The sequence below is a fragment of the Drosophila yakuba genome, chromosome 2R (assembly GCF_016746365.2).
Source record: "Drosophila yakuba strain Tai18E2 chromosome 2R, Prin_Dyak_Tai18E2_2.1, whole genome shotgun sequence".
Taxonomy (NCBI): domain Eukaryota; kingdom Metazoa; phylum Arthropoda; class Insecta; order Diptera; family Drosophilidae; genus Drosophila; species Drosophila yakuba.
The window spans coordinates 22,890,378-22,918,002 of NC_052528.2; the positions used below are offsets into that span (position 1 = coordinate 22,890,378).

General features: G+C 48.4%; 2 protein-coding genes and 1 non-coding gene across 3 annotated transcripts; 2 read left to right on the plus strand and 1 right to left on the minus strand.

Moving 5' to 3' along the window:
* The first annotated feature begins 1,225 nt into the window (after window positions 1-1,225).
* Window positions 1,226-26,990, plus strand: LOC6532025 (serum response factor homolog). Its single transcript, XM_002092767.4, has 4 exons — window positions 1,226-2,434; window positions 6,097-6,345; window positions 25,867-26,218; window positions 26,279-26,990. The coding sequence occupies exons 1-4, from the start codon at window positions 1,844-1,846 to the stop codon at window positions 26,446-26,448; spliced, it is 1,362 nt and encodes a 453-aa protein (XP_002092803.1). The 5' UTR covers window positions 1,226-1,843; the 3' UTR covers window positions 26,449-26,990.
* LOC6532026 lies at window positions 6,617-22,364 on the minus strand. Its single transcript, XM_039372620.2, has 2 exons — window positions 19,558-22,364; window positions 6,617-10,491 (listed from the first exon to the last, which is right to left on the minus strand). Exon 2 carries the CDS (start codon window positions 9,220-9,222, stop codon window positions 8,968-8,970), a length of 255 nt encoding a protein of 84 aa, XP_039228554.1. The 5' UTR covers window positions 9,223-10,491; window positions 19,558-22,364; the 3' UTR covers window positions 6,617-8,967.
* On the plus strand, window positions 24,467-24,540 carry Trnan-guu. Its single transcript has one exon. It is a non-coding gene; the product is annotated as a tRNA-Asn (tRNA).
* Window positions 26,991-27,625: the final 635 nt, after the last annotated feature.

The window sequence follows — 27,625 nt, forward strand, 5'->3', positions numbered from 1 at the left end:
CTGACCATATTGGCGGGGCCAAGAAATTCCAGGCATAGTTCAAGTGTATCGCTTTTTGTTGCCTCTGCTGGTTGGCTGGGGACTCGAGATGCTCGCAGCTCAGAGTTAAAGGCAGAGACACAATGTTGGAGAAGAAATTACAAAATCAGAAAATCAGAAAATCACAAATTAACTAAATTAACGGCGCTGATAAGCGCGCAGTTCACCCAAAAGGCCAGCCACGTAATCAGCGAGCTCAGCCACGAGTTTCCAAGGGGAGGAGCCAAGAAGCCACCAAGCCACCAAGCCAACAAACCACCCAGTCAACTGAATCCCAAAGCCACGATCTATGCGCATGCGCAGCGAATGGGTATGCATATGGGGGCGTGGCCATCTAATTAATTAAGCCATAAAGCCAGCAAAATGAACGACGGCAGCAGCACGAAAACGATGAAACGACGAAAGGGGGGGCTGTATTTTTATATACTCCGCACTCTTTGGAGGCGAGCGAAGAGAGCACAGTGCTCTTTCGAAAAGAGGAAACCGGTTCCCCAAGTTTGGAATATCGAGCGAACATCGTTGGTGGAAATACGCTGAAGTTTATTAGGTATTTGCACGCCATCTGAAGAACAACGAACGCCAGCTATCGATCGCAAGCGCAAGTTTAGACCGTCGAATCGTTTCGAATTCGTATTTGGAATGAACCACAATAAAATCGCCACAAATAAAGTAAACAGTCCAAACAAGTGCCTAGCGACAAATAAGCAAAGCAACTGCAACGCATACGGAACAAACAAAAACACAAATATTTCCCATAACTGCACCAAATCCACGAAGTCGAAACAAAGTTAAACTTTTTTTTAACGAGACAGCTTGAACAAATTTTACAAAAAACGGATATCAAAGCAATCACTTCGCGACAAGGCGACAACAAGAGGAAGACTCCAAGATCCGACACCAACTCACAGAGGCCATAAAAGGGACAGCAGGAAGCTAAGGAATAAAGAAGTAGAACCAACCAGATGATAAACTTTCGAAAACGTTTAGAAAATTACAAACATCCTAATAAACCACAAAAATTACAAAAACGCGAGAAAGGATTTGCTAAAACATCCGAAACCTAATTAACAGCAGTTTGACAAACTCAACATTTATAGTAAAAATTAAATAACACAACACAAGTTTTAAAAACGCAACAAATTTAACATAAACTCTCAAAATCAGTTAAATAAAATAAAATAAATGAACTGCAAGCAAGCAATAAAGTAGATTTAAATAAAAAGCCACAAAGAAACTTAAAGCCATAGGAAACCAGCCATACAATCGATCCAGAACTCAAAAACAAGCACAAACCAAACAGCAACTCCACTCTTCGCCTGAAATTCAAATTCCCCGCCAAGCGAGCACACTGCGCAACACTCGAGCGCTGCATCCCTGGACTTCCGCCGCATTCCAACACTGCAGGACTGTCAGCTGTCAGTTTTCCTGTGTGTGTGTGCGCGCGTGAGTGTGTGCGTGCACTTAAGAAACTTAAATTCGCGTTCTTGGCCAAAAAACCCGGGTTGTTAATAAGTTATAGCGTTTCCCTCGACTGAGAACTTGGCCCCCAGGCAGCCGGGCACGAAAACCGCCCCAGAAACGCGTCCGCCGCAGCCGAGAAGGCCCAAAACGCCAGCGAAACGCGCGCGTTGAGTGTTTTCTGTGTGGTTTTATTTTTGGAATATAAAGCGATCTGATCTGAAAAGTGTGCCGCGGCCGGATTCTAGATATTCAGATTCCCAGCACCCGAAACCCAAACGCAATAATAGACGCGCGCGGTGCCTTGGATCTCTACGGCTCCACGGTGGAGAACTTTTACCTCAGAATGGATCCGACGCGAGGTGACTCGCGGTACAATCTCAACTACTCGATGAGTAGCATCGGGCTGAGCCTGGCGGATCCGGCGGACATGTACGGCAACCCGGCCCTGGGGGCGGGCCGTCCGCCCTCCGGCGGCCTGCTCCAGAACATGGGCGGGGTTCCGCCGATGCAGCGCCCCAATCCCGCGGCAGGAGCACCCCCTGCCCCCCAATGCCAAACGCTCCACAGCCCACAGCACGCCTCCCAGCAGCAGCAACAGCAGCAGCAGCAACAACAGCAGCAGCAGCAACACCAGCAGCAGCAGCAACAACAGCAGCATCCCCAGCAGCAACGCGGCCTCAAGCGCTCCGGCAGCGACTGCTACGAGGATCACCACCGCTCCTCCGGCGGCCTCACCCTCCAAGGACTGGACAGCGTGGCCAGCGGTGCCGTCGACGACAGCGTAGACAACTACAACCCGCTGCCCAACAAGAAGTCTCCGCCCGCCAACGGCAAAAAGACAAAGGGACGTGTCAAAATCAAAATGGAATACATCGACAACAAGCTGCGTCGCTACACGACCTTCTCCAAGCGCAAAACGGGCATCATGAAGAAGGTAAGATCGCTGGAGAACGCACCCCTAGCCATCTCCATCCCCATTCCCATCGATGTACCCATTCCTGGTGCCCATCCCCTTACCAATCCCAATCCCAGCCACGATTGGCGCTGCAATTGGGATGTCGACATTGGGCCACGTTTCCAGCGCATGTGCAATTAATAAATGCTTCGGGGATTCGGCTGCGACGGAATCCAGAAGTTCCCCCGCAGCTCTGGCATTGTTCTGCCTCCGGAAGGAGCGGGGATTTATTGCCAATTGGCCATCGGCACAGTGGTCGGGATGGCTGGCACACAGGAGAAGCACTATCTTGGAATATCACTTCAAGTAGCCTCTGATTGGAACTTTGGAGCGAGCGAAGATAATGGACTTACTTATTCTATTTCCATTCAAGTTACAAGTTCTACTTGGAAATGGTTGGAATCCCAAACCAAATCCTAAATGATTTGATTTGGAACTCCCTAAGTTCTATATTGTTCAAAGACTCCAGAACCCCAACCACTGTGTTGCTCATCTCCAGAACGGTAGCCTCCTCTGATCTCTGCTTTTGGCCAGAACGCGTCTGTTTGGCCAACTGTTTGGCCGCTTTGGCGGCGTTGTGTAAGCGCGGTAGCCCACGATTCCGCGTTGCCTTTGTTTTCGGCTTCATAAAATGTTAATTTGCCGCCGCAATTGCATTCAAAGGAGGCTCTCCTGCCCACGGAGCACTCCTCCCCCGCCAGTGCACAATTGATGCGTGCTCCTTGTGGATTCCGGCCCACAAGTCTCGTTGCAACTGGCTGGCCACGTTGCCCCTTTGCGCCGCTGCCTTGGCATTTTCAAATGACCAATTTTCACACGCAAACTTACATAATGGCACTGCATTAGCTCCTGCCGCTTTCCATCGATCTGGGGGCCGCATATGAAATTTTTCACATTTCTCAAATAGACTTCCCTGGCCACTTGCAACCACACTTGGCCAAAACCAAGCCCCGATCAAAATCAGACAAAAAGCATCAACATCGCGGCGCTAAATCACGATCTCAGCACGATCTTTGCCCAAGACACAAAATCTTATGAATTATTTGACCCAAGCGGACCAAAAACTAAGACGTTGCAGCGCTTATATTTTAAAGGGGATATTTAAGAAAATGCTAAGCTTGATATACTCTAGAATGGCACTTAAATGTGAAGCTTGCAATCAAGACTAAAACACATCAATTTAGATTCCTGCAAAGCCGCAAAGTAATTAAGTATGATTGCGTAGTTTAAAATGGCTTTGAGTTAATGCATCCACGACTTGATTCCCTTATGAAAGCGCTCAGTACCCGTAGCCGATCTCATTTGGTCCCGAATTGGTGCTGGCTCATCGGTGAGGGTATCCAAAACATTTGACCCCTGGGACGTGGATTCTCGAGTTCTCGGGTTCTCGGGGGCCGAGCTTATGACAGGCGCACGCCCGGGACAAAAGGCCGCTTCCATAATGTGCGTTCCAAGTACAAAAAAAATATCGTTTTGGTGACTTTGATGCGGTCCCTCATCGATGTCCAGCCGGCGGACAGTTGACAGGCAGACAATGGGATTTTGGCTTGGCGCTACCAGCGGTAGCAGCAAAAAGCGGTAGCGATCTGCAATCGGCCATCCCCATCCCAATCCCAATTCCAATCGCAATCCCTACCAGCCAGGCGACCAACAAATTGCGGCCAATGAACTTGGCCCAGAGAGCTGTCGCGCCAACCTGCTGGCATGCTTTCCACTGACCAATTTTGGTCATTTCGATCTGGCCGAGAGTCGGGGCTTGGATTTGGCGTGGGTGGCGGTGGTCAGAAGGCCAAAAAAGGCGACGAGAGTGAAAAGTGAGCTAATGTCCGTCCAGAAGTGATCTCATTTGCTGGCCAGCCTAATTGCGTGGGCCGCATCATCGATGGATTCGCAGCTTTCGCTTGTGACTTCTGGCTTCTGGCTTCTGCATAATGCACGGCCATCGAACAAGCCATCGACAAGTTCCCAACAATTGGCCATGGCTAAAAGGGCAGCCGGGCGCAAAATGCCGCCAAAAGGTGTTAAATTGAAATCACGAGGCCTGGGATTGGGATTCGGGATTCGGGATTGGGGATTGGGCCTGGGCTTGGGAATTGTTTGTTTCGGGGCCAGCTTGCAGCACGGAAGCTTAGGCCGCTGCCTCGTCGGCAGATTGTGCCCAGATAAGCCGCAGAAAGCCGGGCCAAGAGGCTCCACGTCGGCTCGCCTTTTGGCCACATGCAACAGCCTGTTGCGCCTTTGCCACATACGGGGGCATCGGGCATCGGGCAAGGGGCAACAATCGGCTTCTAACAAATGACTCTCCATCTGGACGAAGCGGTCGCGGTCTCTGGGGCTGCCTTCTTGTCCTGTCAACGCGCTCGTACCCCAATCCTCGCCCGAATCCGATTCCGAATCCGAGTCGTGTCCTTTTGTCTTTGTTCGAAATTCAAATTGACATGAATTGTTGGCCTGCTCGCGGTGCCCAAGTAGCCCTCCTAGCCACACAATCGACACCTACTCAGAACCAGAACCAGAACCAGAAGCAGCATCAGAATCAGAATCCGATTTCGAATCGGAATCAGAACGAGAATAATCGGAATACGATTCAGATTCCGCTTTCGGACCGTGTCAATTGTTTGCATTTACACATGTTACACATAAAATTGGCAGCCAATCGATGTCTGCCAGGCTTTGGGGTTGGGGTAGCCCAATCCAATCCAATCCAATGCGATCCTATCCGATGCGATGCGATCCGCGGTATCCACTACCAATACCCAATTCGCATCGCAATCCAGGCAACAATGTGTACAACAATTTCATTAATATTAATAAATGTTCTCGCAGCGTTTGCTTCTCGGTCGGCCAGTTATTTATGCGCTGTGTTTTTCGACTCACACTCACGGCAGCAAAAGTGGCGGAAAAGTGGCAGAAAAGCAGCCGAAACTGTTTCCAGCCAGACCGACTCGACTTTATCGCTTTTATAGTAATTACGAGCTGTTGATAGGCAGCTTAGGCTACCGTCTAATGTGCAGCAACACGGTCCATGGCCCGGGGGCTATCCACATCCACAGCATGGAGCTCCATCGCTCCATCGCGATGCTTGCGTGACTTTCGGGTCTTTTGCGTGGGCGTGCTGGTGGAAAAAGTAGGGAAAGAAGGGCCTGACTTGGCGATTTCTCTGGCATAGTAGTTCGAAATGGGTTGGCTGCGATCTGTCTGGTTTTATTGAAGATTAAAGATGTTTTACAAAACGCACACGATTGCTTATGCGACACCATGCAGTTATATGGGTAACTGTGTTGTTAAGTAGTGCAACATTATAGTTATGGTAATATATGCCACTTTCATCCGTCTTACTTTTAGTCAGAAGTGAAACAGCTTTAAGTACGGAATACTATAGTCCAACCTCTAGTTTAAGTGGCCAACTTAGTCCGCCCAACTCACGCCGCCATCTCTGGTAATTTAAAGTCCGGCACATTCGGGATCCCGCTTAACGCGCCTTATCGCTGCAACATAATCGCATAGTTTGGTGGGGAAATTTATGTGCCGCTCGGGCAACAGGCACACACGCTTCTCCAGTCCAATCCGCAGATACGCGATACGCGATCGAGATAGCATCGAGTACTTACCACGATCCTCTGCTCTCCCTCCACTTTCAGGCCTACGAGCTGTCCACGCTGACCGGGACGCAGGTGATGCTGCTAGTGGCCAGCGAGACGGGCCACGTGTACACATTTGCCACGCGCAAGCTGCAGCCGATGATCACCTCGGAGGCGGGCAAGCAGCTCATCCAGACCTGCCTCAACTCGCCGGATCCGCCCAGCGTGGGCGGCGGCGACCAGCGGATGTCGGCCACCGGGTTCGAGGAGACGGAGCTCAGCTACAACATCGCCGACGAGGACTCGAAAGTAAGACAATTGATATACGGTCACCACGGGCACGCTCATCTGGGTCACCCGCCGGCGCCGCCCTCTCACTACAGCCTCGAGCAAAGCCTGATGCAGTCGGGCTACAGCGGCGGCCAGGCCTCGCCGCTTTCCCACGCCCAGTACGGCGGACACGGGCACCACGCCCACGTGCCGCACGTGCCGCCGCCGCACTCGACGCACTCGCACATGTCCCACACGCATGCGCAGCGCTAGGTGATTCTGGCTAGGATTCCTAGGCAATATCCGGGACTTGGTTTTGTGCGGTGAGAGCGGAGGCTACAGCTTTCTTCATAAGTTCCTCTAAGATAGGCTTCTAGGATGCTATGGTCCACCGGGCTTTGTATTCTGGCGCTTACTTTACAAAAGTTAAATGATTGTAGAGTAACTGCTAGCTTACAAAGTTCAAATGGAACCCCTCCAAAATGACTCCCTTTTGAGATTCAGCATTGTTTTCCCAGTTTTCCCGCACTAAAACCAAGCCCGTTTAGTTAGACAGCTCATAGACAGTTCATATGTTTAGCAGATCCAAAGTGCAGCAAATGGCTTGATCGAACTTCGATACTTCGTACTTCGTATTTCGTGTTTCGGATCCATGGCCAATACGATCTCGCCGCTCGTTTTGTTCTTGTTTACCGCAGATAGCAGTGTTTTGTGTTTATTAATGTGTATTTACATTTACATTTACATTTTTTGTATACTAGTCAAGACTCTACTTAAAGGCGACTGTGCCATAGCAAGCTACAGCCCCTCCCAGTACATCGTACACCCCATAGACCCAATATACCCAATAGACCCAATAGACCCAGTGCCCCCCAGCTGCAGCTTCCAACCCAGTGCCATTCTACCGAACCACGAGACCACTAGACCACTAGACCACTAGACCACTAGACCAGTAGACCACTAGAAACACATCGAGACACAGCCGAGACTGCTTAGTTAGTCCTTAAAGTTAAGCCATAAGTGCAATACCACACACAACTTAGCAGGAGCAGGATACTTTCCGCAAGGATTTGCTGTACAGAGTCTAGAGAGTAAACAGCTACTGTGCGTTTACGAAACTTACACTTAGTTTAAACAAGTTGATAGCAAATAATACGAGTACATGTATATGTTAAAGCAATGTCGAAGGCGCCGGCGGCCGATTTCCTGAGTGTGAGTGAAAGCGAGTGAGTGTGAGTGAAAGTGTGTGCGTGTGTGTGATGAGCGTGCTCCGTAGAGTTAAGCGTACTTTCCAGATGCGTTAGCCTAATGTTAGTTGTATTACCGCGCTATAGTTATGTTTATCCGATCGATCCGATTGGCTTTTATTGACCCCTACTAACTGGAGTGTTGCATGAAGAATGGCTCTAAATCGCTCAGAAAGAACTAAGTTGCAACATGGCCACTTACTACTCACATTTGAGCTGTTTGCTTTTCGCCTTTCTACTAATATTTATTGTACCTATACTTAAACCTAAATACCAAATTAAAGCAGCTCAAAGCAAGTTCTCTCATATCCCCTTTTTATTGTATTTATAACTTTATGTTTACTTCGTTAGTGAAAATACTCAACAACACGTAATTTAAAAAACGAAACACACGTTTCTGTCAAACAGAAAGCCGAGTAATTTCTTAAATACTAGTTAAATTTATTATTTAATTGATCGTGCAATGCGCCGAAGCAAAGCAAAGCAAGCGACGTAAATCGAATAACCCTAAAGCAATTTACCCAGTAAGCCTAAGCCATCAACATATGTTTAAAGACACCACAAAATAGTATCTACATACCAGAAACATAAATATATATATTATTTAGCGCAATATTACGAAATAATAAACATAAAACGAACAAAACACCAAACCTCTGCGGTTCCCCAACACATTTCCAGCTGCTTCAAGAGCAAGGTTAAGAGCACCGCGATAAGACCGAACCTACCACCAACCTACCCAGTTGCCAGTTGCCAGTTACCTGCCCACATCTCATCTAGCATCTATCTAGTAATAATCCAATCCCACTGGCGAGTGGGTCGTCGGCTCTCCATGAATGAATTCGTAACTGAATTTCTGTTCGCTTCGCTTTTCCTTCGATGTTGCAAAGAGCTTCCGCTTTGTGGCTTCCAATAACAGAGTTTCGGCTGCGGGGGCTCTGTGACGTCATGACAAGCAAACCATGCTGGCGACGAGTTCATAAATCGATCAGAGCCACCACCACTGGCTCGTCATGCACCACCGGCCAAGTCAGTCAGTCAGTTCGCAGATCCCTCGCTTTCCTCTCCGCTTGGCATGCAAATCGCGTTTCTGGCTCGTACTTTTCAATGCCAAAAGCTTGGCGTAGGCCCCACTGGCCTCTTGGCTGCCCCGATGACGTGTGCCACGATCCAAGCCCCAGCCCCTCGATTTCCCCTCTTCCAGTCCAGTCCAATCCAACCCAGCTCAACTCAACTCAACTGAGCTCGACTCAGTTTTTCCATTCAGCATGGGCCGATGAATGAAAGCCAAATGTTGTGGGTGTGACACCAACGCCGGCTCAGGTCATCAGTTGTTGCTCTACACACAAAGAAATGTCTCGCGTTTCTTCCACCGAAAGTGAATGGGAAATCGTCAACTAAGCCCTTTCCACATTTAATGGCTCTTTGGAGCGTGGTCAGCACGATTGGCCAAGAAGTCCCTCTTACATGCAGCATTCAAGATACAATCTCTGGCAAGTGGCCCCGAATTCTCGCAGTGTTGCCGTTGGTAGCTGCCTGCCAGCTGACTGATAAAACAAAATCCATAACTCGTACCGCTGCTGCTGTAGGTCGTTCTGCCGCCGCCAACTCTTTGTCCAGCCAAGGTTAATTGCCGACTTGCAGTGGGCCGCTCGCTGTTTGCCAGCATTTGCTGGCTCACTAGCTAGATACGTGCCTATGTAGCTGTGTGTATCTGTGAGATATCTGTGTGTGTTTGTGTGTGTGTATCTGACTCCCATCGAGAGTGCGATCCATCAGTCTGCGCGGGTGTCTTGGCTACGCGGATCGCCTTCTATGGCCGCTCACCTGCGCATCATCATCCCAGCCGCCCACGAAGTCGAAGCAGTAAGAAATGCGAGTTTGTTGGCTTCAACGACTCGTGTTTATTTCAAAACTTTATTCAAGATACATTACTTCAGCTTTATTTGTGTGCATGCTTATTATACAAATGAAATTAGCCGCTGACTACTGTACTAAATACTTCTTTGTGATGTTTTCTGCTCGAATCTAGTGCTTTGAACCTTGGCCCCCAATTCCTCATCATTAGGTATAGAAAAGCCAAGGAAGGAAACAAAGACCAAACCTCTGGCCCCGCCCTCCTCCTCCTCCTCCACCTCCTCCTGCTCCTCGGCAGTGGAAGCGGGAGCACGGGTGCATATCAGTTTGAGAAATTAAAAGCATTTTGCGGTTTCGCTGACTATCGAAGCTGCGTGCCGCTCGAGCCTCTAACGACATTTCAATGATTTGCTGCTTGGCTCTGGCTGCAGTTGCAGTTGCTGCTGTTGCGGCTGCTGTTGCAGTTGCTGCTGTTGCGGCTGCTGTTGCGACTGCTGCGGCTGCAACATGGCCACGTGCGCAGCACAAGACGCAGGCGGCGGAGGACACAAGCATTTGCAATGCTCGTCGATTACGTACGAGGGCGACCTCTGTCAGCACAGGCAGCGTCCAGCTGTCCGCTGTCCAAAAGCCACCAACAACGCAGCCACGCAAGGAATCTCCTCCGCGGATTTTGTGTTTAAGCCGCCGCTGCGAGTTCTAACCGCATGCCGCCACAATGTCCTCTTAATTTCCTAGCCCGCGCTCACCACGCGATGATATCGCCGGCGATCCTCTGGAAGCCGAGGGGGGACTCCATCTCCCCCTACTCATCTCCATCCACATGCACATCCCCAATCCGCATCCGAATCCCATCCAGACGTCGTCCTCTGTCTGTGCGCTCGTTTTTTAATTCAACTGATTGTACTGCGGCTTCTGGAATTCGGCATTTCTTAAAGCCTTTGCTTTGCGCACACACATTGTGAGTCGGCAACTTCTGGCGACTTGGATGCTGGGTACTTGGTACTTGGTACTTGGCCACTTGGCCATCGACAACCTCCAACTCCCGATGCCTCTGCTCCTGCGCCGCCGCCTTCGCAATCTGAAAAGGTTAAGAAATGACAATTTGTGAGCGTTTTTTCTTTTCTTTCATTTCGTTTCTTTTTGTTTTGTATTTCTTTGTATTGTTTTGGTTTTGTCGTTTCTTCGTTTTTGCCAGTTGGCCAGTTGGCTGGTTGGCTCGTTGGCCGTCTTGCTTTTGCTTTTGGCCCTGTTGCTTTCATTGTGATTATTTAAAAGCCAGACTGAGACCTTAACGAGGCGCTTTTGGCCTTTCAGCAGGACTCACATTTAGTTAAGCAATTATTGGGCCGCAATGCAAACAAATAATGCGTACATTGTGTGCCTCACAGTCTATCTGCCTCGGTGGCTCCTATCCACATCCCCTCCGAATCTCCACCAACCCCAACCCCAACCGAACCGACTTACTCCACTGATTTTCCAAGTTAATCAAAATTCTTGGCTATCCACGTCGAAATCTCGGCGACCTTACCCCCTCCCTCTTCCGTGGCTCTTCTAGCGCCGCCGGGCCACGCCCATGCAACGCCCCTTCAGTGGAGCGTGGCGGAGGCAGCGATTTGGAGGAAACTTATGGCTTTCCGCCGTACCGCTCCCGCCTGGGATACTTATATAGGCACAGGCAGCTCCGCTTCACTGATTAATTTATGGCTGGGAATATTTCTTCTTTACCAGTCTGCTTGCCACAAAGCTGCATAGTCACATAGTGTGGATTTTTCAGCGGAGATGCTTGCCTAATTGTGCCAGGAAATGTTGGGTGAAATAGCTACAAGTTAGTTGTTAAGCTTTGATTTGAATCAATGTCTTATCTCATTTGCCAACTTTCATTGCACCTATCGCCAGATATAAATACATCTATATTTATAGCATCTATTGCTCCAAAATGGTGTAAAGTCGTTTAGAAAAAGTTGTGAAAATTGCTAAGATTTCTGCTTCTAGTTGTTTGCTTAATTAATGGCTTTCAATGATCTTCCGAATAACAAGCTTGGCCAATAAAGTGTTGACAAATATTTTTGAAACTTTTCACGCTGACTGGAAACTTTGCTTCTATCTATAAATTTGTAGCAAGTTCGAGCAGAACTCCAGGCAAACTGTACTTTACAAGAGGAAAACATGTGTAGTAGCCAAAGTTTGTAGGCAAAACTTTGAACTGGCGACTGTGCCCATCTTCCATCTCCCGAATGCGATTCCAATTTTAATTCCGATTCCGATTCATTATATAATGAAGCACACGCGGACTGCCCACATGAAGCGGGGCAACAGCCGCCTCTACCCACAGTCCGCACGGCAAACAAAAGTTAACAACAATCGATGTTTGGCTGGCTCAGCTCATTTCCTGCCCACAACAAAATGTTGAAATCTGGCAAGATGTATGTGAATAGTAATTCGCATATCACATTCTCTTTAACCTGGGCTTGTTGGCCTGGCCCAGAACTAAGCACTAGTAAGTGCCACGTTGCCGCTCGGCGCTAATGAAAGTGCCATAAATTTTCAATTAAAGACTCAAGGCAAACCCTCTGATTGGCAGCGATTAAGTTATCCAGCGAGGCTCACTTCGCAGCTCGGCTGCAATTATTTGCGAATTAACATTTATAACACTTGATCCTGTGCGTATCCGTTGAAAGCTGGGCTCTTGGCCACTTGACGCTTCAGCGCATTTAAAAAGTATTTTTGTGCCACTGCCACAACAACAGCAGCAGCAGCAACAACAAAGTGGCAGAGTGCAGCGGCAAGAAATATTTGCCGCATTTTAAGAGACGCGCAGAGTCCGTCCCTCTGTCCGTTTGTTGTATGTCTGTTATGCGGATTCATTGCAGCCGCAGCCACTTGTTGCGAGTTGCTTCTGCTGCTGCTGCTGATGTTGCTGCTGCAGTTGCGCTGTTGCTGCTGCCGCTCCTGTTGCTGTTGCTGCTGCTGTTGTGCTAAATTTCACACCGACAATGAGCGCGAGCCAACAATGAATGAAAATTACTGGGCCCAACCGAACTGAACTGAACTGAAGTGAACCGAAGTGACGGACTGAGATGGCCAAACGACCGCAGGCTAAATCGATACCTTAATTCAAAGGCACGCCAGACCGCATTTTTGGATAATATACTCCAGCTCCATCCGCTCCAGTGAGCTGATGTGCCGATGCAACTGCAACTGCAACTGCTGGTGGCACGCGTGAGATTTCCTGTCTGCAGTTTTGGGACATTTCATATCGGATTGCAGCCAAATTTGGCGTCCTTTGTGGCACGCGGGGTTAAAGATATATGTACGCATACACACAAACATCGATTCGGCGGACTTATCGGCCTGGGAATTGTGGCAATGGCAGCGGCGAAGGCTCATTGTTCTGGCCGTGTGTTGCCAGCACTGCCAGCGTTTGCAGCGTTGTGCAACGACTTTAAAAAGCTGTTAACATGCGTTGTCATCGCTGCCATATGTTGCACGACAGGCGACTCCTGGTCGCCACCAGCAGCCGTACTCCATCCACATCCATATCCACATCTACCGCCACCGCCACCGCCAAGCCACCGTCATTGATCGGCGATCGGCGATCGCTTTTGGGGCAGCTGAGCCACCGGCGACGGCGACTTGTCAACCACCTGGCACAACTGCACCACTTTTGTGGCGGTTGCATCAACGGGCTGAACTTCAAACCGGCGGCAGGCGTTGGTTTCCCTCGAAATCTACGCGAAAGTGGAAACGCCAGCGATTTGCGTAGCCCGCAGCGATAGTTATAGCTTCCTCAGCTCACATGTGCCGTCCCTTATTTGGAAGCTTGTGTGCTGTGCGAAGCGCAACAATTATACTCGTATGTGCGACGCGGCCTGAGCAGACTCACACAGGCGAGCGAGCGCGAAAAAAACCAGCACAACCACATCGCTGCACTGCGAGAAATTCGGCTGGATTCGGGTGCGAAATGCGCCATGCTCCAGAACATCAATAGCCAAAATAAATGATAACGTAGGAGAAGGAGATTTGATTAGGGAGGCTTTATTATAAGATGATATTACTACGCGTGACTCACACTTTTCGCGCAGTGTAGCGTCGGCGGCCGAGTTCAGTGCGAGTGCAGCGGAAAGGAGCAGTCGTCGCCACATTGGCTGACTTATGACGAAAATAATTGCTGGCTATTGCTATCGCCAACTGGCGATCGCGTCATCATCGCTATCGATTATTCGCAGAAAGCCCATCGCAGTTAGCCCGTTTTCATTAGCCCGTTACACGCTGCGTATGAGTAATCAATAATAATTTGACCGTCGTTCCATTCCTAGTTTTCCCATTTTTTCCGATTTTCCCTCCGTCAGCGAGTGTGTGTGGTCCCCAAATCGATTGCCATAATAATTTCGCGCAGATATAGCAAATAGCACGGCAAATGCAGGCACAACCACTTCGCCGGCGACAATCAACGTACTGAATTGTAATTTACTTAATTTCGAATCGTTCTGAATACGCAAATTTTGCATTTTGCCAAGCGGGGGAAAAAAAAAAAGTGGGAGAAAACATTGTCCGTGCATTAGTTACATGTCTATAGAGTCGCGCTTGTTTTCGCTTACTTGCTGTTATGAAAGGCGACTGCGCGGCGTCTGTTTTGCCTGCTTTTTGGTTGTTTTGCAGCTCTGCTGCTTTTCTGCTGCGTTTGATATGCAAATTGTGTGCTTTTACAAAGAGACGCAGAATTATCGTATCTGTCGACGACTGTTGTTGTTGTTGATGTTGTTTTGGGAGCTTTGAATCGGGGGTTCCATATGGTAATGCCACACATCTACTCGAGCGGGCTAAGCCCAGAAAATCGGATATTTGGTGGTCTAAACTTCACATTTAAATTTAATTTCTATAAAGTCGATAGCACCTTTTTCTGTGAAATGAGGAGGATATCTACTGCCTTCCTAATACTTCTCTGCTTTGATTTTAGCCAAACTTCCCGCTGCAGGGAATGCTTTTTGGGGAAACCAGCGTGTGCCACACGGCGTATGCGCAATATCTGCGTAAGATCTTCTGAAATCAGCAAGCAGCTCGAACTCGGACTCAGCTTAGTTTTTGATTTTGATTTTGGTTGTGGTTTTGGGTTTTGGGTTGGCTGCCACTTACGCGACAACGCCTTGACATGCCCACACGTCCGGCGAGGACAACACCCAACAACTTTGCAACATGCCACAGCATTTTGGAATGTTGTGCCGCTGTTGCGGCGTGTGAGAATTCACGAGTGTGTCCCGCCGTCGGTGTGGGGGCAACCCTTAATAAGGGAGCCCAAATTTATAATGTGGCACGCAATTAATTCACTGCCACAGGCAAAGCTGCCAAACGAAGGCGCAAAAATTATCACACCATTCAAATGACGCTCACGAATGTTTTTTGTTTTTTCGAGTGGCGAATGTTGCGAGATTGGCTGGCCACCGGCGAGCGACTTGCAACATGCAACAACTGGTGGCAAGCAAAGTCGACACATTTTGTTTGTTCCGAACCGTTCTCTTTGGCGGCAAACATTTAACAAGCATCGCCTGTCCGCTGGCCGAGGATGCCACCTAGAAAGCTCACGCTAGGCGTCCAATTGGCTGCAGTTGCCGCCGATCATGGTCATGCCACATGGTGCCCACCGTCCACTGCCTTGCGCCCAATGACTGGTGACTAGTGGCTGGTGCCACCAAGTGGACAATGCCCGGGTCTTCGGCCGGTGGTCCTTTGTCTTGGAAGCGCTCCTTGCCGCCTGCCTGTCAGTGCTAATTTGTTGCTGCTCGTGCAGTGCCACTAAAAATATAGCCATAAATGCTGATCGCCAGGGAGGAGGCAGAAATCTGCATGTCCTTAATGCCGGCAACGTGCGAGTTTTACAAATTACGAAATGAGCAGTCGAGCAGTTGAGCATTCGAGCAGCCAGGAGTCGCAGTCCACTCGTTTCCACTTTTTCCCACGTCTCATTAAAATTGCAGTTTAAATTCAAGATGCTGCCTCTGTTCTTTTACTTTCTATCATCGTCATCGAGTCATCCAGTCACCGAGTTACCCAGCTACCGAGGCAGCGGTGCAGGGATGTAAAGATGCAGGAGATGCAGAGATGCGAGCCAAGACGACGTCCCATCGTCATTATTGTCAACTCTCAACGAGTTGCCAATCGTCTGTCGTCCGTCTGCTGTCCCCTGTCCCGGCTATCTTTCTGCCTGCCGTTTCTAGATTGATGTCTCTGCAGTCGGGCAGACAGTCAGTCAGTCGGTCCACGAGTCCACGAGTCCATGGGTCCATCTGTCCATGTGTCCCGCGGAATTATGCGAGGCGGTGGTGATCGGGGGAGGGAATGGAGCTGGAGCTGGAGGTGGAGGTGGGGGAGTGGGCAGAGGCCAGCTTGGCACAGTTTGCGCACTTCGGCATCTCCACTGCCCCTCGTCGAGATGGAATTTTGGGGCGGAGATTGCCCCAACTTCGAGATAAGGCACACAGTTTTCATTTGCGAGCTGAAGAATTTTGGGTACTATATGTGATATGCGTCGAAAATGTATTTATTAAACGTATGTTTTCGCATGGACTGAAAGCCTGCTTACGTTTCACATACGAGGATGAAATGATGCCATTCTTAAGCACAAAAAACTCTCAAAAGGAACGTCCTTTTCAATGCTAAGTAATTATTACAACAGTGTTCTATTCAAAAGTAAACCAATTTCTCGCATTTCAAAGCTTACAGTTCGCTATCTAAATGAACTTCATATGTCTAATGTATCTACCTATTCTAATCGAAGAACATGCAAAAAGGACTTAAAATGTCCTTCTGCAGACTGTTTCCTATCTGTCTTAAGCAAATGCAATCACTGGTTCCAACCGATTTATTTAAACAGTTTTTGTGAGCTGATGACTGCCAAGTATTTCAACAGAAAGAACTTCTCATTCGATCCGCAAGTTCGTTGTAATTGTGCAATTCTTTTGTTTGATTTGGCCGCTTAGTTGCGACGTACTTTTTTACTCTGCTGCCCACGATGTGGATAATTGTTTAGCTGTTATTGTTGTTATTGGACGTTAATATACATTTGATTCTTGTTATACTCGTACATATGAGAAAAGATGGAGTGTGTGTGCGCCTTAATTAAAACTGTGCCCGCTGCTCGTAGGAGTTAATTAGACTGCGGAGGTGTACGGGCCCAGTTTTCAGTTTGTAGTTTGTAGTTTGTAGTTTTCAGTTTTCAGTTTTTAGTTTTTAGCTTGCAGCTTTCAGTCTCAGATCCGCCGATCTGGAGATCCAGCGATTCAGCGATCGTTCGCTTTCAAGTCAAGCCCCAGCTATTAGTCGCTCAATATTACGCGTTTGGCGGACAACATTGTTCTTGCTTTTTGCGCTCCCCGAGTTCTGTGATCTTGACTTATCGACGGTATGGGATGGATCGGGTTGGGATGGTATCGAGTTGGGGATGGGGAATGGGGATGGTATAGGGGACACGGGCTGCTGCTGTTCACACGCTGCTCATCAACAATTGCTGTCACGAATTTTCCACTCGGCGCTTTTTGCGCGCGCTACTTGTTTGTATTTTAAAATTTATTTATTTGTGCAGCCTCCACAGTCTCAAAAGCTGTGGAGCTCTTTAGCTCTGGATCTCAGAGGCCTCCATACACACGGGTTGGGGATCGATGGGGATGCTCTCGTGGAGTGAAGTGGAGTGGAGTGGAGTGGAGTGGATCGTACGCGCGTAGTGTGTGTGCTCCTCCTGGAGCGCACTGAAGAATGCATTTGATCAGATAATGTAATTCGCATTTTAAATTGAGGCGCATTCCCAGTTATACTTCTTCTCACATGCATTTACCTGGCCGTCGCAGGCATCCTTCGATTTGCGAGGCGGAGGAGTACGACTGCTGGACTGCTGGGCTCCACATCCACATCCACATCCAGCTCCAGCTCCAGCTCCAACCTCATCTTCTCCAGAGGAGCCCCACGAACATTGCGGGCGTTGCATTATTACGCACAAGTAAATCATCGAAAGACGTGGCCACTGTCCACAGTCCACCATCGAAAGCCAACGGCTTGTTAAGTAATTTAGTTGGCCTTTTTTGCCAACTCTCTCGGCGCATTTTGCTTTTTCTATATGGCATTTGGCATATTTGTTTAAAGAGCTTCTTGTGAGCTGAATTTGTTATTGTCTCTATAAACGTAATAAATTGGCATTCAATTAGGCCAAAGGTGTTTCGTTCTCTGGTGGGTAGAAGTGCTTCTTCGGCTTGGCAGTTGATCAGTTGATCAGGAAATGTGATCGGGTGAAATGCGAAGGACTTTCTTATAAATAACAAACTATTTATAATTTATTCACACTATGAACTATCTTATATGTCTGCTAAAATATATATATATATATAATTATACAGTTTAAAGATCAGAATCCTATTTCTTTCGGCTGTGCTATAATTGCTTTTTATTCGTTTTCAATTTATATTCCTTTTTGTGCGCAACTTGCGACGCCTTCACTGCGATTTCCTGATCCCCAAATCTTGCGGCTACCTGGCCAATCTCTGGTTCGAGCCAATCTGGCTGGCATTAGCATATCGGTCATAAGATCTATAACTAAACTCGACGGACAGTTGACAGTTTGCTCCGCCCCGCGGAGTCGAATCGGAGATTGGATCGGACGGTACGGGATCACATGGCATCACATGGCATCATATGGGATCCGTCATGCGAGCCTGTGCTCGTCCTGCTTTCTAACGATGGCATTTTTGATATTTGTGACACGCAGATTTTCCATCAGTGTCAACAAGGCATTGTTTGGCGAACGTCAACGTGGTTGGTCTGGGTCCTCCGGCCATCCCGATCTCCCACTCCTCCGGCTCCAGACTCCCAAATCCCATATCCCAACTCCCGACCACCGACTCCCAACTCCCGACTCCTGACTCAACTGACAGACTCGATCGGCCGTCCGATCGTCGTCGATTTTTCAGCATCAGAGCAGCAAAGGCAGGCAAAAGTCGGGCCAATGCAAAACCGAATGCAGCGCGTACATTTGCATAGACACAAAATTATATGAGACCAAGACCGAGACCGAGAGCCGGGCCGAAAACGCAGCTTCCTGGTCTTTTTGTGTCTGAAATTTATGTACCCACACAATGGGGTAACAAAACAGTTGGAGGAGCTTCGTCTCCGCTGCTGGGGAGCCGTGGTGCTTGTGGGCCCGTGGTGTTGGCCTAAACACCATTCTAGCGGTTCGTTTAGCTTGTTTATTGGCATGAAAATCTATCAAAAATGCATCATGCACTTTATATTTATTGTACGTAAATACAAAAATAATGTGCTTGACATTTGACCCGGCCCAAACGACAACAGCGCTATGGCCGCCGTGCCACATGTTGCCAATGGCCAAGTTGCCAGGTTGCCAGGTTGCCTGCAAGTCTGCAAGTCCCGACTGATTATGAAACTGGCTGCTTTGTCGGTGTCCGGGGATATTTGGTTATTGTCTTCGGACTTGCATTCTAACACAAATCAAAACGGGCAACAGCAATCCCAACACTCGCCACTTAAATGCTCGTTTATAATGTTGTTAAAATACAATAAATAGCCAGGACTCGCAGCAGGCGGTTCTCACTGCCTCACTGCCTCTCCGCCGACCCGAGCACATTTCCATTGCTCATGCTGATTTATGAAATGTGGACGCCGATGTGGCGGCCCACAAGCCGCAAACAGAGCCCCCCACCCCGCCTAAGGCCATGGTGTACTTTCTAGCCAGGCTTAGACCCGGCACTGGATACTGGGTACTGGGTACTGGGTAGTGAGTACTCGATACTCGATGCCAGGGGCCTCTAACTGGGCAAAGTCGGCAGGGGTGATTGTGTGTGATTGTGGGCCCGTGATTGAGTTGTCGGCCTGCTGGGCTACTGTTTGCAGTTCGCCGCGTGGCTTATCTTGCGGTGCATCGCAGCTGCTCGCCCAGCCTCCACTTATCACGGCCTGGCAGGAAGGGGTCAAGGATTACGGCTGCCCTGGCACACGGAAAGTGTCTGAGTCGGAAACTCAGCTGCATTCAGTGCTCCACTTAATGATGTTTACTATCTGAGACAGCACTATTAGCTCAATACCCAATATATCCCACATGGTCACTCCTTAGCCACAATTGCATTACTTAGTATGCCATACTCACCCATAAGTAGGTGCCAGCTGGTCTTGTCCAGATCTTCCAGCTATCTCCTTCCCAGCATCCGCGATCACCCCGATCAGGTCTCAGGTCAGGTATTCAAGTCACCATCTTCCGATGTGTCCGTACGATTTTCTTCACACACTTTCCAGTTTCAGTTCTCACTGATTGATCACACTGTTCACGTCTTTCAATCACTGAAGTCCAGAATGCCAGTAGCCAGAAGCCAGAAGCCGAGGATCGCTCCTCGATCGTCGTGCAGGTCACGCAGTTGCTCACAGACTGAAAACGGAACCCCGGCGATCGGAGCTCTTGAGTCCCGAGCCGGAGAAACCCGAGGAGAAACCCGTTTGGAGGGGCTTAAGAGCAGCACTGCGATCCGCACTGGAGGAACGGGTGCGACAGGGAGGCCACCTTTCAGCCGCTCTCTTTCGGTCTCTCTTAAGCCGCCTATTAGGCACCTATACCTTATATACAGTACTCCATGTAGCCCCGAGATGTGGGCGGGACTTGTGGCCGCTCGTGTGCGTATTAGATTTTATAGACCCGCTTGTGACTCGCTCACCAATTCCATCTTGGGCCTGGTCTATGTACATTGGCTGCGTGGGGACACATGGACACATGGACAGATGGACAGATGGGTAGATGGGCACACAAATGAGTGGTCCCCGGTCGCAGCGGGCATGAAAATTCAATTTACACCAACCTGCTACAAAATGACGTATCTCTGCATGTATTTACTGCGATTTATTCACTACTATACATATCTATATATATATAGATATATGCAGCGGGTACTTCGCTGTTGGGTGTAACCAGTTCTCGAGCAACAAATATGAAATCAGCGATTGAATATTTTGTATTCCGCTGGTGGGCGTGGGCACGCTCCGGTCCTATAGATGGTCTTGGCTTTGTTTTTGCTCATTTGGTGCTGATTTTTTGTCATTTTTGTAAAATGACACAATTTAGCGATCCAAACAGTTCTCGGCTTGGTCTTTGACTAATGATGAAGGCGCTGGAACTGATTTGTCAATTAGTTTTGGAGTCGACTGTGCTCGATTTTTGTAAAATGTACAGGGGGTTTCAATTAGCGATTTCAGGTTGGGTTTATATACAATTACATATATCAGTTTAAGCTGTTATCTTTCTAAATAGAATCTTAGAGTTGGCAATAACTTTTCATTTAGTTTTCGATTCGGACACCGAGACAAGAGCTATTTGCGACTGTTTCTTGGACTTCAAAATTTAACATGACCAATGTCATTTTGGTGTTTGGCAACGCTTGACCATCTACCCAATTAAAATGAGTTTCTCAAATGACAAAACAAACGCTTTAGAATTGATTTATAAGATCCCTCCCTCCATGGAACTTTATCAGAGCCACCGAGGCACGCATTCAATGGGTTGCCCAGCATTTAATCGCTGTCAGGGGCTCCAGATTGTTTGCTCAGTTAGGGACCTTCTGCGGCTTGGCTTGGCCTGGCTAAATCTAGCCAAACATCGAACCCAGTTGCCAGTTGGCTGGGCACCCACATCAGCATCCTTCCCTTGCAGCCTTCCAATCGGAGGCACTTAACATACGCCGAGTTGAGATCTTGTATTCGTATAATTGCAATTTCCATTCAACTGTTTGTTCGCCGCCGCTCTGTGTCCGAGTCCGTTTCATTTGTTTGGCTAGTTTTGCGGTTGTTAGTGCCCATCATAAATTGCAGAAGCCGTGAGGGGATCCCCTCCAGCCACTGGGCATGCGGACCAGGAGGAGTGGCCAAGTGGAGCAGGGGAAGCCATGGAAGCAGGGGGAGTAGAGGGAGTAGAGGGAGCGGCACAGGCTAATCGGTGGCGTTTCATCTGCGGCCTGCTGTCCTGTTGTCCTGTTGCCTCTTGTTCGCCTGTCGGCGCACGCATAATTAGGCCTGAGGACAATCGTTTTGCTCGCTGCACTGCGAGAAACTAGTGCGAGCTGATTTGCATATGTCACACAGATACTAGACGAGCTGAATGATTCATTCGTATAGCTCTAGATTTACTAGATTGAGTGTAGAAGCATGTTGTATTCTAAAGTCATATTTCCTTTTCAATGTAGTACAACATATCATTTAGCTCAGTGCACTAGTGGCAGGTTACCCCGCGCAATTTGGCCAAATAATTGGTAACCGAAAACAATAAGCTCGTTTCTCGTACTCCCAACCAATCGTGGCATCCTAATGCGGCCCAGACATTTAAATAGATGCTAATTCCCATCATAACTGACTGGAGACCCCGTCTCCCGTCTCCCGTTCCCCCTTCCCCGTTCTCGGCTCTCGATGAACTAATGAATTTGAACCCGCCACTCGATTGTGGCAGACTCACGACGCGGCGATTGGAGGCGACTTGCAACTTCCTGCTGGCCGCTTTCTTTGCGCGTGAATCCGTGTAACCGCAACCAGCAACCCGCAATCCGCCATCCGCACCAGAGAAAAGGCACAAAACTGTGATTTGCCCAAAAACAGAAAGCCGGCCAGAAAGCCTCGCTTTGCGGATATAAACGCTTTAAAACTCCATATTGTGGCCTGGCCCGGATGCGACGACAATTGTGAAGACGACCGACCAAATGGCCAAATCCGACTCCCAGTTTAGCTGGCAAATGTCTACGCAGTGTTGTCGCTTCTGCCGCTTTTGTTGCCCTGCGTTGTTGCCAGTTGCCAGTTGGTTGTTGCCAGTTGGTAGTTGCTTGTTGGTTGTTCGCTTGTTGCCGCTCCGTGTCAACTGACTTTTGCCTCAGCTTTCGGCTTTTGTTTCCACCAGCACCAGCCCCATTTTGCTTAGCCAGCCAAGCCATCCCATAACATTTTCCCCAGCGCTTCCTGCTCAAAATGTGGCCACTGTCCTGCGGTTCTGATTGTGTGATTCCTCCTACGAAATCGAGGGACAGTGGTTCGCAAAGATGTCTCACTTGAACTGCAGAGATGTCACAATGAATGGTTATTATATGTTTTGAATATTCACTATTCACATTTAGATTATTCACAAGAGGTCCCACGTTAAGGTTATAAATACTTTAAAGAAGCCCTAACTTTCCAGCTACTTTAGTGTCCAATGAACATGTATACATTTTTTATAGAGACTGCGATTGTGTTTGTTGATTTCAATGATGTGCCGTTTGGGCAATAAACACAAGAATCGGAGCAACCCAAAGCCATTTCATCTCGTATGCAAACCCCTTTGTGCCACTGTTATCCTTTGGCCTGTTCCCTGGGCAATTGTGCGTTAGATTTAAGTGCTTTCGTTTGCCAGGCTTAATTTGCATTTTTATTTTTATGTTTTCATTGAAAGCGCCAGCATCAATGGAGCCCGCTGGCTTCCGAGGCTTCCGAGGCTTTGGAGGCTTTGGTGGCTTCGGAGGAGAGCACATTTGGCTATTCCTTTGTTTTGGGCTCAAAGTTATCAGTGTCGGTAGATGTACACGGCATCAACGGTAGCAGCAACATGCAAAATGCAAATGTTTATTGGCCAAATGCTGAACGATCTCGGCCAGCTGAACTGAGAACAACGGTCCTTCTGGCTTCTCGCCTCCGTCTCCGAGTTGCCTGGCGATTGGAGCGATTGGAGCGGCGGGTGCTGACTGCCACAAAGTTGTCGCCTTTTGTTGTGGCAGCAACCATTTTGGTAAAAACAACTAATCAATTGGCAAATGTGCCATCCGTCAATCACGCAGTCAGTTGGCGGTGGTGTAGGTCACACGACACCACTCGCGGTTTGGTTGCAACTTGAAGCTGCAACTTGAGCTGCAACTGCAACTGCAGCGGCCGCCGAATTGACTCGCATTCACTTTTGGGGCACATAAAATGCCACCTTGGTTGTGAATGTCAGTTAGCCAATTTGAAAATTCATTCATTCAGTGCTTTGACGACTCGCTGACTGACTATTGCCAACATTTATTATTAGCCTTTCCCAAACTGACTATTTTTGGAGCTGCCGATGGCCACACAGCAGTAGTTGCAGTCGCAGCAGTTGCAGCAACAACAACATGCCGCACATATCACAGCAAGACAAATTTCTATATAATTGCATTTGTCGCAGGCTCTCCGAGCCTCGAAGTTCGATACCACTGGCGAGGCCAGATCGGCCAGACAATGCCAGGCATTATTTTTATATAAATTGCATGCCATTGGCCCGGCCAGTTGGCATTCCATCCAGCCAATTGTCGTCGGAGAGTTGAGGCTCGAGAGTCGGGGCAGGGTTTTCGCTCCGATTGTGTTTTTGCCTCGCTTTTAGCCTGGCTCAAACTCTAATTGTCATTTAATGAGACACGCTCGGCATTTGCGCACGACACACGACTATCAATTTGGCAAGTTGCAGTTGCCCGCTGCCAGCAGTAGCATCAGCATCAGAATCAGAATCGCAATCAGAATCAGAGTCAGAATCAGCAGTAGAAGAAGCCACCGATGAATCTGTTCGATTCGCTGACAACCCAACTTGTCGCACTGCGTCGATTCTGCAGGCTAAATGCATCTACCATCTTCAGATACGCCATTTAAAAGATAAGCTCAAAAGTAGCTCAAGATTATAAGCACTTAAATCCATGCATGTTCACTGAATAAGCGTATTAGATGTGTCTAATAAGTATGTATTTATAGATTAAATTTCTTGGCATGCTGCATGCTTACCCGGCATACGAAATTGTTGTCTTTGCAGATTGCTATGTGCAGAAATGAAATGCCAAAAGAATAATTTCTTATTATATATATATATATTATATATTATAAAGTTTTCTGGCGCCATCAATCCCTAAATCAGTTCATACTGATATAGGTGAAGCAAGTAAAACCTGTTAAATAGTTTAATCAACTGATAATGGAATCACCCCAAGATGATGTCATATGAGATAGCTGCGCAGTGAGCACATGAGGGGTTTTTTTCCCGTCGAGTTCCAACTGCCTCCGTGGCGCAATTGGTTAGCGCGTTCGGCTGTTAACCGAAAGGTTGGTGGTTCGAGTCCACCCGGGGGCGCATCAAAGAAATTTTTTTTACTTGTTTTGTTTACTTTTAATTTAATAAATAGCTTCCCTAATGTTTTTGGGTTCATAAAGCTTTTATTTATTGCTTTTGTGTGGCGAATTCAAAGTGTGCAATTAGTAAAAGGAAATTGCACACGCTGCGGGAGGTCTGAACACAGACACAGCATTTATTGGGCAACTGAAAAGAACGACGAACGAACAGGCGTATAATTTGATTTTTATTGAGCGATAGCAGCGCCATTACCAGGATTATTTCAAGCCTTATACGTGTGTGCTTCAGCCGCAAGCCTGGGCACAATGTAACCTTTACATGAGCAGCTCCACTTTCAGCCGCCTTCTGGTTTGCTCACCGGTTTTTTTTTTCGCCTCTGCTTGCTGCAACTGGATGAAAACCACGAGCGTAACAACAGTTGCACATGCAACATGCACATGGTGTGTTGGTGTCGCCAGCAACGTGGCCAAGTGTATCATGGCAACTTGGAGACAGTTTGTCGTCGCTGGTTTTGCTAATTAAAATGTCTTGGTGCTGTCACTCAAAAGGCGGTCGCCTGATCCACTGGCCAAGTCGAGTCGAGTCGAGTAGAGTCGAGTCTCTTGGTTGCCAGCGGACGACGGCGACGGCGACGACGATGACGACGCCCATTTTAGTCGGCAGTCAGCGGCAACAATGCGATTTTGCCTTTCGCGAAATGCTGCCTCTGCTGCTGCTACAATTTCATTGGAAGTCCGCTGATGTCTGATGATGTGGCAGGGGCACGCGGCGTATGCGCAATGCGACTGCGACTGCGATCTCCCTCGCACAAAATGGCGATCGCATTGTTACAGTTTGCAATTATTTTGATTTATTTTTTGTTCGTCCCCGCGCTTGAGCACTAATCAAAATTAAAATGACGCGTTCGCTGCCATCCCATCCCATCCCATCCCATCCAAGGCGATACGATGCGATGCGACGACAACGACGATGATGGCCCCGCACCGATCGCTCCGCTGGCCGGAGAGCCAGAAATCAATATTCTAAATTCTTTAACGCGTGTGCACATTTAAGGCAACGCCAGCTCATTGAGATGCGTGCCGGCGAACAGCCCGGCCAGCACTTATACGCAATTTCGCGCCATATTTGGGCCAAACATATTGGATTTTTTTGTCATCTCGACGTCTCCTTGCTCCCTGCACTTGGCCGGCATATAGAACAGCGCACCGGGCCACAGACCACAGATCCCAGGCATCCTAAGCTATGCTTAGCTTAACTGCTTGAGATCAGCCTGCCAGACTGTTTGTCTACTCCGCTAATCGGGTGTCTTGGCTTCTTTCTTTCCAGGATGACCGATCGCCTACCTCGTCGGGCAACGAGTCGGATGATTCGTCGGACGTGGAGATGCCGTTGGAGGCGGCTGAGGTGGCAACCAAGTTGCCGGCCAGCAAAACAGAGGTATCAGCGCCTCCAGCTGCGTCTTGCTCGGCGGCCACCGCGTCCTCTGGCCCCAAAACCATGCCAGCATTGAACTACCAGACTGAGACCAACAGCGGACCCTCGACGTCCACGGCCGCCGGAGGAGCAGCCTCGGCGGACAGCAAGTACGTCTACTCAGCTGCCTCGATTGCCAACATACCGCAGAAGATGCTGAGGCAGCTCATCCAGTCGGGCCACTTGCAGGTGCACGCCGAAGAGGGTGAGTAGCACTGAAATCTCTCAGTAAAGCGCCAGTTCTAAACAGATATCCAACTTACAGATGGCAACCAGTATGTGACCATACCACTGAGCTCCACGGCAGCGAACCTGATAAAGAGCAACAAGCTAACAGCCTCCGGATCGGTAGCCCCAGGATCAGGAACGCCCGTCAAGAACGATGCGAGTGCCAGTTCCGACAAGCCGTTGACCATCAAACAGGAGTTCGATTAGCCCCCAGCCACGCCCACTGCTTGTCCACCACTGAGTACTGCGTTTATCCACACTTGCCACACACCATCTGGGAAATCATCAGCAGGAGATTACCATTACTCCATACCATTACTCCATACCCACTACTCTCTTAAAGTCTATCCAAAGTTTTCGCGTCATCAGCCGGGGATGACGATCGCCTGCTACATCTAAGTCATACTATATCTACTATACCGATACCGATACCGATACCGTATATATACTATTTTTTATACCTATACAAGAAGAAGTGAAGTGAACACCCTGAGCTGGTAGCCAAGATGCCAGCGGCATATCTACATACGTAAGTTTTAAAAGTTTTGCAAGTTATACAACAACATACGTGCAGGCATCTGCTGAAATCGAGATGAATTATGATCGATGATTGTATGAGAAATGGAAAACGGGGATGATATGGATGTTCCTAAATCGCAGAGATCATGTTGCTTTGTTACTAGTTTATATTGTTTTATTATACAATACATAAATACATATAAACCAACTTTTTTTGCATAAAACCAAAACCCCAGAGTGTTTTGTTCCTTTAAGTGGTTTAATCCTTTAAATTAAATGCTTCTTGCCAAGTTGCAGGCAACTAAGCCAGGTAATTCATGGCTCAATCAAGTGAAATGACACTTAAGCAGCTAAAAGCCCACCCCAACGATTATTATTATGGCCACCTACCTGCTGGTATATATACTATACATAGTTTGTATCTACGAGCATGAGAGTGCTTGGATTAAGCACACTCGCAAAAAGAGCAGCGGAAAATGGCTTTTGGTATTTTGCCGCTTGATGGATGTGTCCGTGGTGGGTATTGTGCAATTGATTGATTGACGACATAATCTTATTGACACTTAACCTAATTAAACGTCGCTCATTACTCGCCGGCTCGGGTAGTCGCACTCACACTCGCACTCGCCGTCTAGCACCTGTTACCGCTTATGGCCCTCGATTGGGGCTAAGGAGCCCAGGTCCCCGTCTTCCCATTGATCTTTCTGGCCGCTGGAGTGGGGCGGGGGGAAGGGAAGGGGGTCGAGTACTTCCGCTTCGACGGAGGCACTTTGCATGCAGGAGGCCCACAAAAGGCCACAAAAGGCGCAACGTGTGGCACATACTAATTCTTGCCACTTACCAATTGGAGTACCATGGGGATCAT